The following is a 12,133-nucleotide window of genomic DNA, read 5'->3' on the forward strand; positions in this document are numbered from 1 at the left end:
GATCGTATATTGTGTAAATTACCGAGCCATTAAATTGAATTTATATTTAAATAAACACAGACACACATACTAATACACACAACGTCCATTCATGTATTCACATATTAACTCTTTGGAGTTGCCTAAAAATTATGCAACGTGCCAGAACAATGAGGAGAAGGCCTCTAATTAATTGTAAATATATTTATACACAGATTGAAGTCAGTAGATATTTCGAATGATAAACAAGCGAAAAAAACAAATTGCATACATATTTCAAATGATTTTATTGTAATTTTAACCGTCCCTTTTTGCGAACAAATACAAAATACAAAGTCTATTTACGCAACTCACTGAACCAATAACGAACGAATGAAACAACTCACTTTAAGTTTCGTGTCCAACCAAAAGTCCGAGATCACATTCAACTCATACATCGATCCAACAAGCCAAAGTATTGATAGCCAATATGCGTACTACATAAATCATAAAATAAACTCGAGACTAGAGTACTTCAATTAGAGATTATTGATAGCCAGAAACGAAGTGGCAGCAAAGCAAATAGTTTTCTATTTCACGAAAGAAAGATTAAGAAAGATTGTAATAGTAAAGCAATTGAATTTAAGATTTGAAAGATATTTAATGTAAGTTTTATGATAAAATGCCGGCAAACTGCACTAACTTTGCATGTGGTAACTGTGAACATATGAAAAGTGCAACCGAGTGTGCAAGGGATAGACCAGAAATAAATATAAATTATACAAAATACTCATTGCAAAATATGTGAAAATAAACAAACTAGCAAATATGAGTTTAGATTTTTTTTAATATTATTTTTACAATCGTATTCCTTTTTTTTCGGCTTACGGGCGTTAGAGTGGGCGGGGCAAAAAGCTTTTTGGCAAATCAAAAAAAATTTACAATACTAATAAAAAACAAGAGAGAACGCTATAGTCGAGTTCCCCGACTATCTGATACCCGTTACTCAGCTAGTGGAAGTGCGAAGGAGAGTCTTCAACACTGACAGTTTTTGGCGGTTTGTGGGCGTAAGAGTGGGCGTGGCAAAAAGTTTTTTGTCAAATCGATAGAAATTTTCAAGACTAATACAAAAATGAAAAAATATCAAAACATTTTTCAAAAGTGTGGGCGTGGCAGCTTTGGGCGGTTTGTGGGCGTTAGAGTGGGCGTGGCAAAAGTTTAGCAAATGAAGAAATAGAAACAATAAAAAATAAAAAAAACATTTTTCAAAAGTGTGGGCGTGGCAGCTTTGTGGGCGTTAGAGTGGGCGTGGCAACATGAATCGACAAACTTGCGTTGCTTCTATGTCTCTGGAGTCTGTATGCTTAATCTCAACTTTCTAGCTTTTGTAGTTCCTGAGATCTCAGCGTTCATACGGACGGACAGACGGACATGGCCAGATCGAATCGGCTATTGATCCTGATCAAGAATATATATCCTTTATATGGTCGGAAACGCTTCCTTCTGCCTGTTACAATGCCTTGAACAATTTTGCCGATTGATTTCTCTCTTGTTTCTATCTGGTTTTCTTCAGTTACAGCCAGGTAACGCTCCAAGACCTAATTGCAATGACTATATAGTCTAATGGCAAGTTTTTGTCTAACACTACAACCATACTAACCAACAACCATTTCATGGTACTAAATATAACTATAAACAATTAGAACAATTGCAACCCAAATGAATCCAGCGTAACCAAAGCAGTGGTCGCGCAACCCTTTCCCAAAATGATTCCTGGGGGATTCCATTCATTTGGTAAGTGTCTAAAATATTTTTATAGAAAGTCAACTTGCTTTATTTTTTATGATGATTGACGGGCATTCCGGGCAGCAGATACAAACAGATCAAATACATCAAGTTGAAGGTACATCGTCGAAGTTTGGTCCACGTTTCGTTTTCTTGAAAAGAGCTAATCATATGGCCTTGGAGACGTTTGAGTCTTTGACGACTACTGGAATCCCTCAGGACGCTGAAGAAGCTGGTGCGAGATTGGTTGATCTCCTGGCGCAACTCCGTGATTTCGTTTGACATTTCTTGAGCACTCTCACGCAATTGATCCAATTCTCCAGTTCGACTTAAGTACGAAAGTGAATAAGAATATGTAAACCATAAAATTCAAGTTTTGTTTGAAAATAATATGTTTCGTAAATTGTATATGTGTTGCTCACAAAAAATTTACTCTGTTAGTAATGACTCGTTTTAATTATGATTTAGTAAAAGTTAATGCAGTAAATCGGCTTTTTATGGGAATTTCGGGTAAATATTATTATGAGTCTTAACTTTTAAGGTATTATTAGCCGACGTATATAATTTATAGGATCGGATACATGAGTCCTTTTACACACTTTACCATGAATCTAGTACACCCTTTTAGACAAAGAAACGTGGGTATAAAAATTAACATTTATTTGCGCTTTGATTATTATAAAATATTTTTTTAAAAATCATATTCGTAAAATATATGTTTATACCCGTTACTCGTACAGTAAAAGGATATACAAAATTCGTTAAAAAGTAAGTAACCGGCAGAAGGAAGCGTTTTCAACCATATAAATAGCCGATCACTAGTCGAGTCGATCTGGCCAAATATCCGTATGAACGCCTCGATTTCAGAAACTATAGAAGCTAGAAAGTTAAGATTAAGCTGGATTAAGCTAGAAAAGCTCCATAAAAACGATTTACTCAATCTAATAGACACATCACTCCGAACCCATGAAAAACAAAAAACATCATCAGAATCATACCGAAATGTGTATTCACTGACGGTTCAAAAATTAACTCCACAATAACATTCGCCATCCCAACGGAAACAAGCATTTTGAAATACGGCATACTGCCCCATATTCACCTCAGAAACAATCGCTACCCTAGAAGCAATTGAACTTACGAAAAACCAAAAACCAAATTCATTATCTGTTTCGACTCCTTATCAGCAGAATTAGATCACTTTTAAAACAATACGCTACCAAAATGAAAACAAGAGAGAGAGTGCTATTGTCGAGTTCCGACTATCTGATACCCTAGTGGAAGTGCGAGGGAGAAATTGAAACACTAACAGTATTTGGCAGTTTGTGGGCGGTAGAGTGGGCGTGGCTAAATCTTTTTTGGCAACCCGATAGAAATATACAAGACTAATATGTCTCTGGAGTCTGCATGCTTAATCTCAAATTTCTAGCTTTTATAGTTCCTGAGATCTCGACGTTCATACGGACAAACAGATCGACTCGGCTATTAATCGTCGGAAACGCTTCCTTCTGCCTGTTACATACTTTTCAACGAATCTAGAATACCCTTTTACTCTACGAGTAATGGGTATAATAACTCACCAACACTACATAAGCCCAAATTCTATACCAAAATGTCCGTTTTGCCAAGGTGATATTTCAATAAGCCATATATTTCACTCGTGCCCATCCATCATACAAAAAAACAAGCCATATTTAACAATAACCCTATAAAGCTTATTAGCAAGCATTAGACCCAGATAACATACAAAAAATCTTACTTTTTCTCCAAAAAACAGAATTATACCATAAATTCTAAAAATAAGACAAATGTACATAATAAGCACAAAAATCATTGATCCAAATACCCAATATGATTAGGATACAATGCAATTGTTAACCAATATAGCCACAGTCTTGTATATTTCTATCGATTTGCCAAATAACTTTTTGCCGCGCCCACTCTAATGTCCAAAAACTGTCAAAGTTTAAATTTCTCCTTCGCACTATCACCAGCTGACTAACAGGTATCAGATAGTCGGGGAACATGACTATAGGATTCTCGTTTTCCAAGCGTTTAAAAAAAAAAACGAGATCGAGCTATGCTAAAATCTTTTCGGAATTATCAAAAAATTCAATTTTACTTATAATTTTTTTTCCTGATAAGACTTCCGTTATATGGTGTACAAAACCATTGGAAAGCCTCAGTCTCAGTCTATTTAATCATCCCGAACAAGCATGAAATCGATCGTTGCTTCAGCAGCCATTCTTTTAGTCTGCGTTCTTTTAAACGAAGCTTGCAAGCATTGTGTTCCCATGGAAGGCTGTTTAATCCTGAAAAAAATAACAGTGTGCAAAAACAATGAAGTCTATTGTGACGTTACCGTAGGGGTGCATAGCCCAGTAGGAGCGCATGGAGAACCGAATTCTAAGTCTGAAGAGGAGGGAGTACCCATTACGTATTGGCCACCCAAAGCATCATTTGCTCAGCAAAACAATATTCCCACGAAAGCTGACATACCTATTGCTGCAGTGGCCCCATCTGCCCCCCGGAACAATGTTCCCACAGGAATCTGTGTTCCCATGAACCAGTGCTTAATCCGAAAAAATGTAAATGTGTGCCAATACAATCAAGTCTGTTGTGACGTTACCGTAGGGGTGCATAGCCCAGTAGGAGCGCATGGAGAACCGAATTCTAAGTCTGAAAAGGAGGGAGTACCCATTACGTATTGGCCACCCAGCGCAGATTTCGACTTAATATTTGATTTTTCGCAGGATCCTAATAACTCAGTAGAAACGATTCGGCAACCAGGTTTTGATCCTACAGTAAGTTGTTTTAAATTATACTTCTGGATTTGTTATAGCTTACATTTTTACCTTTTTTCAGTCATCATCCTCGGAAGAGGAGGCACCGGACAATATTCCCTTAAAAGCTAATATTCCGAATACGTATGGGCCACCCACTGTATTGGTCCCAACTGCTCCCCAAAACAATACTTCCATAGAAGCTAGCATACCCGTTATGTATTGGCCACCCAAAGCATCCCCCCAAAACAATGTTTCAATGGAAGCATTGCCCCCAAAAGACTTCGAGCCTAAAACAAATGATGATGGACACGATAAGCAGCCAAAGCCTGGTCAATATCCCTGGGTGGTAGCCATCATTTACAAAGGAGTTTACTGGGCGGGTGGATCCCTTATTCACCCAAAAGTGGTCCTAACAGCAGCTCACATCATGCTGAACATAGTCGCTAATGAAATTGTTGTTAGGGCCGGCGAGTTTGACATGAACTCCACAAATGAAATCTTTCAACATGAGGAGCGCAATGTGGAGAGGCTTTTGAGACATGAAGGATTCGTTTATGAGACAGGTGCCAATGACTTGGCGCTTATTTTCGTAAAAACGTCGTTCGAATTAAAGGACCACATTGGAGTTATTTCGCTACCAAACCCGCAAACGTCGTTCGAGGGACGTCGCTGCACGGCAGTCGGTTGGGAAAAGGAGAGCTCCCAGCAACGAAACCTTGCGGGAATCATGAGGCAAGTTGAGTTACCCATTGTGGACAGGGCGACATGCGAGGATCAGTTAAAAAAAAACAAAATGGGCAGAAACTTTCATCTTGCTCAGAGCCTGATTTGCGCTGGAGGTGAACGGGACCGGGATATCTGCTTTGGCAGTGGAGGTTCTGCATTGTTCTGCCCCCTCGGAGGAGAGACTCCACATGCCTATGTACAGGTTGGGATCGTAGTCTGGGGCATGGAGTGTGGATTAAACGACATCCCGGGAACCTATACAAATGTGGCAATGTTCAAAAGTTGGATTGATCAAAGGCTGATACTCTTTGCCTAAGGCTATAAGACCAGCTTATGTATAAATATACAAAAATATCTGAACATTTTCCAGAAGTGTGGGTCTGAAAGTTTTGGGCGGTTTGTGGGTGTGGCAACATGGGTCAAAAAACTTGCGCTGCGTCTATGGCTCTAGAGTCTGCATGCCTAATCTCAACATTCTAGCTTTTGTAGTTCCTGAGATCTCGACGTTCATAAGGACAGACGGGCATGCCCAGTTTGACTCCAAGAGTATATACTTATACTTTATATGTTCGCAAACGCTTACTTTTCAACGAATCTAGTATACACTTTTACCTCTACGAGTAACTGGTATAAAAATTAAATTATACCCCTTATCTTAGTGGTGGCACTCGACCATATCGCTCGATGTTTTTATAAACCTTCAAGTATTTACAGAAAACAAGAGAGAACGCTATAGTCGAGTTCCCCGACTATCTGATACCCGTTACTCAGCTAGTGGAAGTGCGGGAGAGAGTTTTCAACACTGACAGTGGTTTGTGGGCGTTAGAGTGGGCATGGCAAAAAGTTTTTTTGCAAATCGATAGAAATTTAGAAGACCAATACAAAAATGAAAAAAAATTAAAACATTTTTTAAAAGTGTGGGCGTGGCAGTTTTGGGCGGTATGTGGGCGTCAGAGTGAGCGTGGCAACATGAATCGACAAACTTGCGCTGCTTCTATGTCTTAAGAGTCTGTATGCTTATCTCAACTTTCTAGCTTTTATAGTTCCTGAGATCTCGACGTTCATACGGACAGACAGACGGACAGACGGACGGACAGACGGACAGATCGACTCGGCTATTGATCCTGATCAAGAATATATATACTTTATATGGTCGGAAACGCTTCCTCCTGCCTGTTACATACTTTTCAACGAATCTAGTATACCCTTTTACTCTACGAGTAACGGGTATAAAAATTAAAATAAATAATAAATAAATATAATATAAATATTTATATATAAAATATAATATAAATATATAAATAAATAAATAATAAGTCCACATCAACACCTCGATACGCCTCTCCCGAATCCCGAAATAAAAACCAAAAAAGAAATAGGAATTTCACTCAGCGATAAGGAATGCACCCTGAGCTCAAAATTATTTATATACATGTGTATATATTTTAGATTATTATTTCTTTTTATATATTTGTATTTTTCCTCTTATTGTAAAATACAAAAGCTGGTTTGATATAATGCAATTGTATTATGTTTTACACCCGTTTAACGCAGAGTAAAAGGGTATACTAGATAAGTTGAAAAGAATATTACAGCTAGAAGGAAGCTTATTAGATCCTATAAAGAACATGGGAATATAAACCTTATAAGAATTACTAGCGGAATCAATTTGGCCATGTGCGTACGTCAGTCCGTATCAACGGTGGGATCGCGGGAACTATACAAGTTTCCAGATTTTACATATGGGACATGTGAAAATTGTCCCTCCAGAAATGTTTTGATACTTTTTAATATTATTTGTTTGGCTTGCCAATTTCTATTGATATGACCCCTCTAACGTTCCCTAACCGCCAAAGACGGTCATAATTTTAAATATTTTTATTTTATACACTTCTTGCGTATTTTAATAGATATTTAAAAATTTTCTCCCTCGTTAGGAAACGGGAATCTGAAAGTCGAGGGACTTGAGTTACAGTTCTCTCTCGTTTCTTTGGAAAAAACCACATAATACGAATACATCTTTGACGGCTGATAAGCTTTAGCAATCAGCATATAAATATAATGAAACCCACAGCTTGCCATTCAGTCCATTTTCTGTTGCAAGCATGGGGCATTGCTGGTCAATCGGAACTCTACTCTTAGCAAGCGTCCTTATGGGCAATGCCTGTAGGCATTTCTGCGTTTTTAAAAACCTTTGTTTGCATGAGGAACCAATTTTTGATTACCGCTCAAGTAATTGCGGATCTAATCAAGTTTGTTGTGCAGTTTTGCTAGAGGTAAGCTAATGAAATGTTTTTCTTTAAGATTAATTGTAAACAACAGTTGACTATCTGCAGAATTTTTATGAAGTGCAAAAGCCTGGTAGTCCGATTTCAATTAAACCAAATGGCCCCAAAGATAATGAGGCAGTAGCACATATAAATCATAAACAACCATCGACTTCACGCGGACCCGCCGAGAATCGACCAAATATTAACACCAGAAACTCATTTAACCAAGGAGAACAGGTTTTAATAAATGATAAACCCTGGAAGCAAGCAGAAAATCGACCCAATGATAACAGAGCAAACCACTTTATCCAAGGAGGACAAACACCAGTAACCAGCACAAATCTTCCGATTGCGTCACAAGGACTAGGAATCCACCACTACGGTGGACATTCAACAACCAATGTTAAACCCTCTACGGAAGTGGAAAATCGCCCCAGTGCTTACACGCCAAACAACTTTTTCCCAGGTGCACAAACACCAGTAACCAACACAAATCTTCCAGTTGCGTCACAAGGACTAGGAAACAACCACTACGGAGGGTATCCTACAACCAACGTTGGAAATCTACAGTCATTGTCTACAGATTGCGGCATGAGCAACCCAAATGGCTTGCAAATTACAGAAGGAGTTACCTTGGACCAAGCACGACCAGCACAGTATCCCTGGGCGGTTGCTCTTTTCCACAAAGGACAGTACTTGGCTGGCGGATCCCTTATTGCACCAGATATCGTTCTAACAGTAGCTCACAGGTTGGTGGAAGTCAAAAACAGCCTTTTGGTCAGGGCCGGCGACTGGGACTTGAATTCCGATCAAGAGTCATTTGTGTCTGAGCAGCGCGAAGTGGAAAGGAGAGTTATCCATGAAGGATTTATTTTCTCAACAGGTGCCAACAACTTGGCGCTTCTCTTCCTAAAATCGCCCTTCAAACTAAGTGACCACATTAGAACTATTTGTTTAGCTTCACCAAGTAAATCGTTTGAAGGACGGCGTTGCACGGTGGCCGGTTGGGGAAAAATGAAATTCGAGGATCAAACATCTTCGAGCGTTCTGAAGGCAGTTGAGGTGCCCATAGTAAACCGTGCCATCTGCGAAAAACAATTGAGGACAACCAGGTTGGGCGTAAACTATCGGCTCCCGGAAAACATCATTTGCGCCGGAGGAGAGATCGGCCGCGATTCCTGCACCGGGGATGGAGGATCGGCCCTGTTCTGTGAAACCGGAGAGGAAAACTCCGGTATCTACGAGCAGGCTGGTATAGTAAACTTTGGCATTGGGTGCGCCCAGGGCAACATTCCGGCAACATATACTGAAGTGTCCAAGTTCTTTTATTGGATTAAAGAGAACACACTGCCTTTTAATTATAGGAGTGCATAGTCATAGAGGACTAATTGATTCAATAAATAATAAAAGCAATCTAAAGCTGATGAACAAATTGTATTTGTCAAACTTCAGTGGCCTTATAAGCAAGACAAATGAACTAATTTACTTCATTGTTAGTTGAATATACATACAACTAGGCAGAAATAGTGGATGTTACGATAAGACATAAATTTTTAGAACAACGTAATCGTAATGAGCACTATTTATCTTACTCTTTGATGTCACGAAGTTTCTCCTCCAGCAAAGCCGTTCTCCTTCTCATGATATGAATGCTCTCCTTCTTTTCATCCAGTTGATGCTGGTACCAGTCCCTTACCTGGCGGTACTTGGCTTCTCTGCTCTCCGCCAGCACCACTTCCTGGATGAGCTGCTCCTTTTCCTCCTGCAGTTTCCGCCTGATACGCTGCTCCGAGATCAGTTGCTTTTGCAGGTAGGATTGTTCCATGTAGGCGGTAGAGAGCAGTCGTTTTGTGTTGTTAGACATCTTCTCCAGGTCATCGTACTATAAAAAAAGGAATATTTATATGAATTTTATATAATAATATACACACATCATTATTAAATTGTAGTGGAATAGTGGAAGAATTTTCCTAAAAAAAAGTACCCCACAAAATAAAGGAATACTTCCTTGTTGTGTTATGGATTAATCTAACTTACCTCCTGTGAGCGCTGGTCCAAATCGGTTTGTAATCGAATTTTCTCCGTTGTAAGGTCACGGACGGAGTTCACGAGAGATTCGCAGGAGGACTTTACTTGGTCAATGCTCATCGTTGATTGCTTCAACTTGATTTGAAGTTCCCTGTTCCTCTTTTCCTCCACTCGCACCAAAGTGCCATATACGTGCAGTTGATTTTTGGTCTTCATAGACTGGAAAGTGGTAAGATTATTCTATAATTAGCATACAAAATTGATAAAACCGCCAATACTAACGTTATACTGAAGGCGTTGCACCATATCTTGGAGTTCACGAACCTCCTTTCGCCGTTGGCGCCACGAGTGCAACATTACCATGGTGAATACCTTCAGGCTGGCAACCGTTTTCCTGTGGGTGCACAGTTGCGGTGTGGATACCATCATCTGTTGCTGATCGTCTGAGGCTTCCGCTATTGACCAAGAGCTACTGTAAACACCCTGCCTATCCATTAACGCAGTTGTATATTAAAGTGTTAAAAAAACTTAAATTTTTTGTATAGCGTTTGCGTTTGCTATAGCAAATTATAAAATATACAAAGATTGGCCTTACATTCCCTACTGAATATTTTGGCAATTTAGAAAAAGACTGAAAATATTATGAAGTTTTAAACAACGCTACCTCAGTTTACAAAAGTTAAATCTTTTGCTTGTCTTCGTTTTTTCGCAACAAATACGAGGAATCGGACAAGGACATCAGGGGTTAACTGACGATTTGCACGCACACTCGAATGGTTCTCAAGGACTTTCTGGTTGGCATACTGTGTCGAAATGCAATACTGTCCTTAAAATACCCCCTACTACATTATTTTATTTATTTATTAAACTAAATAATTGGAAAGCTTGTTACTTTTATTATTTAAGTAAAAATATTAATGGATTTAAAAAATAGGAATTATGAGTCAAATAACTTATGAATCGAGGCAGATAAGTTAGATTAGTCAAGAGTATTTAAATGAAGTATTTGCACAGATGACCTACAACTGTGCCGTTATCAATACATTTTTGATTCAACATATACGTATTGTTTTTGAATGTTTTTTAAAATTATTATTTACCAAGTTCTGTGATTCGGTCGTGGCTCTTTTTAAGTCTTCGATTTGCTTATGCAAATCATTAACTGAAATACCGGACGAGCTGGCCGCCACAACATGTGCAAGGTCCTTGGGGCAGAGGCGTGGTTAGCCGTACAGTGAATGGGCTTACATGCAGACGAATCGTAGCACAATTCTAGCAAGTTAAAGTGACTCTGCATGTACTATGTACATAGCTATGGAGGTAAATACCAACTTCACTGTCGCCTTCACATTGAATGGAGTACCGACAACATTGTCGGGTTAGTTGCCCTACCGCTGTCAAGGACACGTGCCACAGGAAGTTCAAAGAGTTTAAGGCGAAAGTCCGACAACCGGAAAAATCAATAATGCCGTACATATACACAGGGTACACATGCACATGAAAATGACTGCCCTAGCACGTGTCAGCTTATAAGGGGGCAGGATCCATTAAAAATTACCTCGCGGGACTGGACGAATATCGCGTGATTTTCATGGAAAACCCGCTGCAATTGGTTGCTGGCTTTGAGAGTGTGGGAGCTTTTTCACCATTGTTTGATCGATGTCTGGACTCCATTAACCGGGTTGTTGTTCTACGTTCGTGCCATCAAGACATTGCGAGTTGACTTAGTCCCGCGATTCCCACACCAATTCAACGGGTGGCGATGGCAATTGATGTGGAATTTCAATACTAACATTTGACATAATTCTTATTTATTCGTGCTTAGCTCATGTGCACTTATGTATGTTTAACAGGCTGAATGACCTTCGTGCCCGTGTGGCTTTTGATAACGATTTACGATAATGCCGGAAAGTCCTTTTTTTTGTAGGTAGAGGTAGAATTGGGCTAAACTTTTTAAACATGTAGATTTTGTGTCACCGACTATCCAATTAAAAAAAAAAAATTAAAGTGTTAAAAGCATATAATTCAAGACGTTTGTGTTTACCGTAATACGTTTCAGTTCGTTTTTTTAATACACAAAAAAAATGCCATCCAAATCCATATCTGCCATATTATAAACGTACGCATATTTCTTACTGATAATATTTCGTTTTCCAAAGAATGTGTTGAAAGCATTTTGTATACATCATTTATTTTTAATAATTTGTTTTAATTACGAGGAAAACCCAAACAGACAAATCCTTGTCTAACTTTTGACGTCTTTTAATGATACATTCAATTATCAACAGTATTGACCCCATATTACGAGAAGGTGAATCAGAAATATTATCAAATTTCACGGAACAGGCCATCTTGAATGTCAGAGGTCCTCCGCCCGGAAAGTGAAAGCTGCTCCGGAATGCTAAGCACGAAGCCAGTGAGTCACGGCATTGAGACTCTGCCAGAGTGGAAATTAATGCCACAACAAATGCCGGCGCAGGATATTATCCTTTTCCAGGAATCGTACGCTGATTCAGAACAACCTCATGGGTGGAAGGGGGTCAAAAATGGATGGGTCCCAGCCACACACACAGATAGTAA

General features: G+C 39.1%; 3 protein-coding genes across 3 annotated transcripts; 2 read left to right on the top strand and 1 right to left on the bottom strand.

Moving 5' to 3' along the window:
- Positions 1-1,766: 1,766 nt before the first annotated feature.
- LOC120446454 (cingulin) lies at positions 1,767-10,183 on the bottom strand. The gene is made up of 4 exons (XM_039627449.2): positions 9,836-10,183; positions 9,563-9,772; positions 9,118-9,407; positions 1,767-2,071 (listed from the first exon to the last, which is right to left on the bottom strand). Exons 1-4 carry the CDS (start codon positions 10,046-10,048, stop codon positions 1,792-1,794), a joined length of 993 nt encoding a protein of 330 aa, XP_039483383.1. The 5' UTR covers positions 10,049-10,183; the 3' UTR covers positions 1,767-1,791.
- On the top strand, positions 4,764-5,571 carry LOC120444733 (phenoloxidase-activating factor 2). The gene has a single exon (XM_039624660.1). The coding sequence runs from the start codon at positions 4,786-4,788 to the stop codon at positions 5,569-5,571; it is 786 nt and encodes a 261-aa protein (XP_039480594.1). The 5' UTR covers positions 4,764-4,785.
- Positions 7,358-8,949, top strand: LOC120446453 (phenoloxidase-activating factor 2). The gene is made up of 2 exons (XM_039627448.1): positions 7,358-7,531; positions 7,592-8,949. Exons 1-2 carry the CDS (start codon positions 7,361-7,363, stop codon positions 8,897-8,899), a joined length of 1,479 nt encoding a protein of 492 aa, XP_039483382.1. The 5' UTR covers positions 7,358-7,360; the 3' UTR covers positions 8,900-8,949.
- Positions 10,184-12,133: the final 1,950 nt, after the last annotated feature.

This window comes from Drosophila santomea, chromosome 2R (genome assembly GCF_016746245.2).
Source record: "Drosophila santomea strain STO CAGO 1482 chromosome 2R, Prin_Dsan_1.1, whole genome shotgun sequence".
Classification (NCBI taxonomy): Eukaryota; Metazoa; Arthropoda; class Insecta; order Diptera; family Drosophilidae; genus Drosophila; species Drosophila santomea.

Coding starts and splice junctions, on each gene's coding strand:
- LOC120446453 (XM_039627448.1), top strand. CDS start 7,361: ATGGGGCATTGCTGGTCAATCGGAACTCTACTCTTAGCAAGCGTCCTT. Junction 7,532..7,591: donor GTTGTGCAGTTTTGCTAGAG/GTAAGCTAATGA, acceptor GACTATCTGCAG/AATTTTTATGAAGTGCAAAA.
- LOC120444733 (XM_039624660.1), top strand. CDS start 4,786: ATGGAAGCATTGCCCCCAAAAGACTTCGAGCCTAAAACAAATGATGAT.
- LOC120446454 (XM_039627449.2), bottom strand. CDS start 10,048: ATGGATAGGCAGGGTGTTTACAGTAGCTCTTGGTCAATAGCGGAAGCC. Junction 9,408..9,562: donor TGGACCAGCGCTCACAGGAG/GTAAGTTAGATT, acceptor CTTTTTTTATAG/TACGATGACCTGGAGAAGAT. Junction 2,072..9,117: donor AAACTTCGTGACATCAAAGA/GTAAGATAAATA, acceptor TTCGTACTTAAG/TCGAACTGGAGAATTGGATC.